The 7,305-nt window shown below is 35.3% G+C and overlaps 1 protein-coding gene across 6 annotated transcripts in view; it reads left to right on the top strand.

The window, feature by feature from the left end:
- The window catches only part of LOC107725686 (rho guanine nucleotide exchange factor 39-like), a 95,367-nt gene that overhangs the window by 61,355 nt on the left and 26,707 nt on the right, over nt 1-7,305 (top strand). For all 6 annotated transcript variants that reach the window (XM_016535055.1, XM_016535054.1, XM_016535057.1 and 3 more), the window contains one exon: nt 1,607-1,725. In XM_016535055.1, the coding sequence (XP_016390541.1) occupies nt 1,607-1,725 (119 nt within the window). The remainder of the gene's footprint in view (nt 1-1,606; nt 1,726-7,305) is intronic.

Raw genomic sequence — 7,305 nt, 5'->3', positions numbered from 1 at the left:
ATAGGCTAAAGAGTGAAGAATAATTCACTGGATAATGTTAATTCACTGAATAATATTGTCTGGAATATTGAAATATAACAAAATAAACTCTATTTCTTCGAGCCAAGCTGCATAAACTGCATATCAGGCATTTATGTAATACATCTAATTTGTGCATTAATGGCTGTTATGTTAAATAAAGTTTACTAACTACAGTAAATCAAGTACCCGTGCACGCCGTTGTTGTTGTCTTGTTTCCCCTCAGATGCGCTGCAATGGTGATCCTGCGCGCAATTCTCAAAACATCCACAAGATGCTTAAATATCGGGAAAATATCGGGAAATCGATATATCGGTCAATCTCTAGAAAAAAGCAGCTAAAAGGGTCTGAAAGTTGTTAAATCTAGTGCTAAAGTCACGCTCATGTGTGTGTGAGACGCGGGAGCTGATGGCAGGGGGCGGTGGATATTTGTGGCGGTCAATGTGGATATTGTGGATGAGTTCTTCTGTGTCATCACGTTCTATTAGTTCTACAGCTTCAGTTTCGGAACTTTCACACTTAGTAACACATACAGCTGTTCCCTCACCACAGTGCAACAGTGAAAAGGGACCCCTTTCAAACAGTGTTGCGTTCCGAACATTGTTTAAGTGACATACACCGGTATTGCGGTATTTTAAAAATTCTTATCATAACAAAAATAAACACCGGTATTTGGTATGAACCGGTATACCGCCCAGCACTAGTTGAAAGCTTTCAGGATTATTTAAATGCTAATAATTGAAAATCTTTAACAACTCTCAAAATGAATATATTTTTCATGGTGTACATTATAATTTTGAGATGCTTAAATTCACTTATTTTTAATGTTTTTTTATTCAGGCAAAATATTTTAATTTTAGTTTGATATAATAATAGAATTTTTATATTGTATAATATTGTTTTGATGACTTACCTATTATTTTAAAATGTGGAAAGCTTTCAGGATTTGACAGGATTCATTCTGATAATTTTTTTTTTTTTTCGGCTGTCCTGAATAAAAGATTCCTCTCACAGCATGTCCAACATGCGGTTATTTAATGTTGCTGTGTTTCTCAGAGGGAGACCCCAGCTGCTTCGGCCATAAATGTTAGCCGAGCAGGTGTTGTACACGGTGTGCGCCGTTTGAAGATGATGGATTGTTTTGTTTACTTGATATGTTTATTTATTATTTACTTGGCACAAAAAAGTAGCACGACTTATGCTTTTCTCAGAGGGAAGCACAATTCCAAACAAATTTTACATAAAAAAGTGATATTTTGCTATGCTAATGCAGACTCTGTCTGCCATTATCCTGACATGGTTCGTGTGAATGTATATTTAATAATGAAACCAAGGTTGCCTCTATTCAGAAGACAGCTTGTGATAAGAGAAAACAGAGATGTCTCGTTGTGCATGAGTGAGATTGAGTCACAAGCGAAACTGAATGCACAATTCAATAGACATCACGCCACATGCATCATCTACGGGGGAGATGCTGTTGGTGGGAGGTAAACAGTGTTATCGCTAGCATTATCAAATGTGCTCTACTGTTGTATCAAGTTGTTTTCATAGAAGCAGATCTTTGATTCATGGTTCATTTCCTTCTCAGGTTCAGGTGAAGAAAAGCAAAGCCTTCAGACGGTTTAAAAAGCTCCAGGAGTCCAGGCCTGAGCTCAATCAGCAGAAACTTGAGGATTTGCTAACGCTTCCTCTTCAGCGCATCCAGCAGTAAGTCCTCGAAGACACGTGTGACAGTATTTGAACTTTAAAGTCAACAGTTATTGGTTATCAGCAGATATTAGTATTTATTTATCAGTTATTGGCCATTTTTATTTATCGGTTGTCGGGCAACATTACAGTATTTATTTGATAAATATTATCATTTATCAACCGGTTTAGAATATTTAATGCATGCTCATTTCTTTTATTTCAATATCTGGATAACTTTTCCCCATATCTAATGCTCACTTCAAGTTTAAAATTTACCAAAAGTTATTATTTGTGTAAAATGCACTAATAATTTAACAGTGTTAAATGTACTCTTTAACAAATGTCAAAATGAATATCGCTTTTTTTTCACATTATAATGTTGTGATGCCTAAATGTTGCATTTAAAGTTATGGATTTTAGTGTTTTATAAATTTAATCGGTTATCAGCTAGCTATAACATGAAAAAATATTTATCAGCCTATTGTTATGGAAAATAATTATTATATTGGTGCACCCCTAGCTGAAAAGGAGAATCATTTCATAGCAGGTTTTTGTTTTGTAGTCGTAGACATGAGTGTTTGTGAAAAACTTTATTACTTATATATTTCTACTTTATTTATCCATTTGGTGATGGTAGCGGTGCATAAATGACACACTTCACCTAAAGATGTTTTGATTTAGTGCTGTTTAATGGACTCCTCAACCACTTATTGCAATTGACGTGCAAAGTTTTCTTCTAATCTCAATAAATGTCAGAGTACCTCAGCCATTGAATTTTCAAGTCAATGAGATGGATTGGTCAGCGGATGTTTTTTGTGCATTTAAAGTTTAAACCATCTGCTTTGGTGAAGAGATTACGGGATCGACAGCATCAACACGATGGCAGCATTGAAATGCAGTCAGTTCTTGATGGGAATGTAAAGCGTTTTGGTTATGCATCAGTATCTTCTGACACAGGCCAGTCTACTTCACAGTCTTCTGCTCAGCTGTCAAATCACTCTACAACTTCACATTTTGTTGATCGCACTATGTGGATTTACTTTAAAGAAGGATTTTGGGAATCATTTGATGGCATGATAACAGAAAGCTGTCACCACCGGGTTATGGTTTTCATGCTTGAATTCTTCATCCGTATTTCTTCGCTTTGGAGGAGTCAGTGCACGGCGCGTACCGAGCCTCTCAATGACAGACGTAATTATTGTTTGATGTCGTGCTCACACCTGCCTTCAGACTGTCCAAGAACTGTCAAAATCCCTTTTGTTAAGCCGCCGATTTTGTTGGCTGTAATTTCATGCGGTCGTGGTCTCAGCCGTTAATTAGTGTAACAGGGTGCGAAATGAACTGGAACATGCTTAAGAGCCAGCAAAAATTACATGGCATTCCTTTATCAAGCTGCTCGAGTCCATCTTAATTAGGCTTTTATGTCACTCCTACTTATTAAATGTAGTTTCCAACATGAAAGAAGACAAACACAATGTCATTCTTGCTATGACGATAATTATGTCTTTATATTTATTCTTTATAAGAACATTCCTCAGCTAGCGCCCACCTGTCATAGTTTTCATTCATATGCAAAATGACAATCCTGTTTGTTTACAGGCCCTCTTTATGTGTCTTTGTGCATCCGTTTTAGGTGATTTGATCATGATTTTACTCCTGTAGTGTCATTTGACCAATATTTTATCAAGGAAAGCTTATGTTAATTAATGAACATTACTTTGTCAGTGTATCGCTGCTTGTTGAGAAAACACAAAACGTAAACCAAAAAAGATTTAAATGTGAAGCATTATAATTATATTTCTCAAACTTGTGGAATATGCAAATACCAAGCTAAATGCCAACATGCAGTATTTTAAAAATTAAACCACTTCCCCAGACTTTATGGACTTAAAGGGATAGTTCACCCAGAAATTAAATAATGTCATTAATTACCCACCCTCATTTTGTTCCAAACCCATAAGACCTTTGTTCATCTTCGTAACACAAATTAAGATATTTTTGATGAAATCCGAGAGCTTTCTGACCCTTCCATAGACAGCAACACAGCTGACACGTTTAAGGTAGTAAGGACAGTGTTAAAATAGTCTGTCTGTGGTTCAACCTTAATTTTAGTGTCAAAGACTGACACGGAAGAGTAGAAATTGTTTAATAAAGTTATTTTAGTTTTCTTTACACACAAAAAGTATTCTCGTAACTTCATAACATTACGGTTGAACCACTGATGTCACATGGACTATTTTAATGATGTTTTTACTACCTTTCTGGACCTTGAACGTGTCAGTTGCGTTGCTATCTATGCAGGGTCAGAAAGCTCTCGGAGTTCATCAAAAATATCTTAATTTATATTCTGAAAATGAACGAAGGTCTTATGGGTTTGGAACGACAGGAGGGTGAGTAATTAATGACAGAATTTATTTTTGGGTGAACTCTCCCTTTAAAATGAAATGCATAAAGTCATGTTAATTTTGAACAAAAAGTTAAAAGGGAAAAGCTGGCACACTGTTGCACTCAAATAGACTATTATTGAGTAGTGTGCATTCATTTTTTTTTTTTTTTATATATATATATTATAATTCAGCAACGATGTGCTAACTAACCTGATCAAAACTAACAGTGAAGACATTTATAATTTCACAAAATATTTTTTATTTCATATAAGGTTGTTCTTTTGGACTTTCTATTTGTCAAAGAATGCTGAAAAAATGTATCACAGTTTCCACAAAAATATTAAGCAGCACAGCTGGTTTTAACATCGATAATAATAAGAAATGTAATGTACACAAAATCAGCATATTAGAATGATTTCCAGATTAATGGTTGCTGAAAATTCAGCTTTGACCTCACAGGAATAAATAACTGTTTCCTATTTAAATATTTTTAAATGTTGTTTTAAATTGTAATATTTCACAATATTACTGTTTTTATTGAATTTTTGATCAATAAATGCAGCCTTGGTGACCATAAGTGACATTTAAAAAAATCTTAAAGACCCCAAACATTTAAACAGTAGTGTACAGTATTTTTACACTTTTTCAAATTTTTTTGGACAGATAGTTGCTTTCTTTCGAAAGCGAATGAAACCGGCAAAGTAGTGCAGTGGATGATTGACAAGAAATGCGTCATTCCAAAAGAATGCATTATTATTTTTATGCAGTATAGTCACATTCACTCTGCTTTTTAAATGTGATATGTATGATTTGACCACATAACATTTTGTACTCCATTTATACCTGTTTTGAGCACTGACCACTTGTTAGAAGATCACCTAACACCGGATTCACAAGATACCTTTCGAACGAATATAAGGTATTTTCTCACTGTTTTTGTCCCGCAGCAAACCACAGGACTTTGTGTCGCACCCTGAATTTACTCCACCCAGTTATCACGGAGATATCCTCTAATTTCCCTCGAAACTGCCGAGCGCTGACATCTCAATCAGCATGTTCAAAGACGCCCTTGATCTGATCTCATCCTCTGAGGCCCTGATCACTGTGTTTCCTATTGTCCCCCCATCGATTCTGCCTCTCCGCTCTCGGAAAGCGAGGACACATGGGGGTCGCGTAATTGTATGATGATCTTAAGTGGCACGGCAGAAGAGCTCCATTCTCGGAGAGTGCAGATAATCAGGAGGACCGCCTCTAACGGTGTCTCGGGAGGAAATTGTTGTCACTTATTGGGCTGGAGGATGATAGATGGCGGGGCTGGCTGTGTGTGGATCATGGTGGCTACTTAAGACGTGGAGCAGGACTGTTGGGAGGGAGGATAAAATCATTCCTATTATTAAACGCCATTTACTGCAGCTGCTGAGAAGGGATTCACGTTGTGCCTCTCTTCTCAACTCTTCTTCTCCCTGTGGTCTTCCTGACTACAGATGGACATTTTGGTCAATTTGTCGAGCGTCAAACAGAGAAATGAAGTCAATAAGCAGATAATTATTTCTGTGTTATGGGCATTATTAAAATTCTATCAATTTTGTCTCAATGAATGTGAAATAAAACTAGTTATTTTAAATGGTAAAAGTGAATTGAAAGTGAAAGTGGACCGTATGAAAATAGCTTTCATCTATCATCTATCTATCGTTCTATCGTTCAATCAATCTATCGTTCTATCAGTCGTTCTATCTATCGTTCAGTCTGTCTGTCTATCTGTGTCATTCTATCTATCTATCTATCTATCGTTCTATCTATCGTTCTATCTATCATTCTAGTCGTCGTATCTATCATTCTATCTATCATTCTGTCAGTCTGTCCAGCTTTATGTCTAACCATCATTCTATCTTTCTATTCATCATTGTCATTCCACCTATAGTTCTATCCATTCCATTGTTCTATCTAGCATTCTGTCATTCTATCTTTAATTCTCTCTGTCTTTCATTCTGTGTATCATTCTATTTATCGGTCCATCATTCTGTCTATCCTTCTATCCATCCGTTTTGTTCTATTGGCCTACCTATCATTTTATACAGTATGTCTATCCACCGTTCTATCATTCTTTCTATTTATAGTTATATCCATCATTCTGTCTAGCGTTCATTCTTTCATTCTATCTTTCATTCTGTCTGTCTTTTTTATGTATCATTCTATCTGTCTATCGTTCTATCATTATATAATTCTCTCTATTGTTCTGTCTATCCATCATTCTATCTATCGTTCTGTCTGTCTGTTCTGTTTATCATTTTATCTATCCATGCTCTCAAATAGACTATTATTGAGTATTTTCATATAAGGTTGTTCTTTTGAACTTTCTATTTGTCAAAGAATGCTCAAAAAATGCATCACCGTTTCCACAAAAATATTAAGCAGCACAGCTGGTTTTAACATCGATAATAATAAGAAATGTACACAAAATCAACATATTAGAATGATTTCCAGATTAATGGCTGCTGAAAAGCTTTGACCGACCTCACAGGAATAAATAACATTTAAAACTATTTAAATAGGAAACAGTTATCATTATATAATTCTCTCTATCTATTCTGTCTATCCATCATTCTGTCTATCGTTCTGTCTGTCTGTTGTTCTGTTTATCATTTTATCTATCCATCATTCTGTCTTTTTTCTATCACTCTATCTGTCCATCATTCTAGTGATGTCTAGTCTAGTATTCTGTAATTCTGTCTTTCCTTCTCAGTTTTTTTGCTCAATGTATCGTTCTATCTATCCATCTTTATGTCTATCCATTGTTCTGTTGATCTTTCTATCTTTTCTCTGTTCTGTTCTGTCTATTTTATCTGTCATTCTATCTGTCTTGCATAATTCTATATATTCTATCTATCATTCTGTCTGTCTGTTTATCATTCTGTTGGTCATTCTATGTGTCTGTATATCGTTCTATTAGTCTATAGTTGTATCTTTCATTCTATATGCCTGTCTCTCATTCTGTCTGTCTGTCCATAATTCAATCTGTCATTCTATCTGTCTATCTATCATTCTATCTGTTGTTCTATTTGTAATACAGTCGTGGCCAAAAGTTTTGGCAGTGACATAAATTTTGTGTTTTGCAAAGTTTGCTGTTTCAGTATTTGTAAATTATTTTTCCACATGTGTCTATGGTATACTGAAAAACAATGATAAGCATATCATACGTTTTAAAGGCTAC

Source organism: Sinocyclocheilus rhinocerous, unplaced genomic scaffold, assembly GCF_001515625.1.
Source record: "Sinocyclocheilus rhinocerous isolate Xijiao unplaced genomic scaffold, SAMN03320098_v1.1 scaffold153, whole genome shotgun sequence".
Classification (NCBI taxonomy): Eukaryota; Metazoa; Chordata; class Actinopteri; order Cypriniformes; family Cyprinidae; genus Sinocyclocheilus; species Sinocyclocheilus rhinocerous.
The sequence above is the reverse complement of the archived record's forward strand: the minus strand, read 5'-3'. Positions and strand labels throughout refer to the sequence as shown.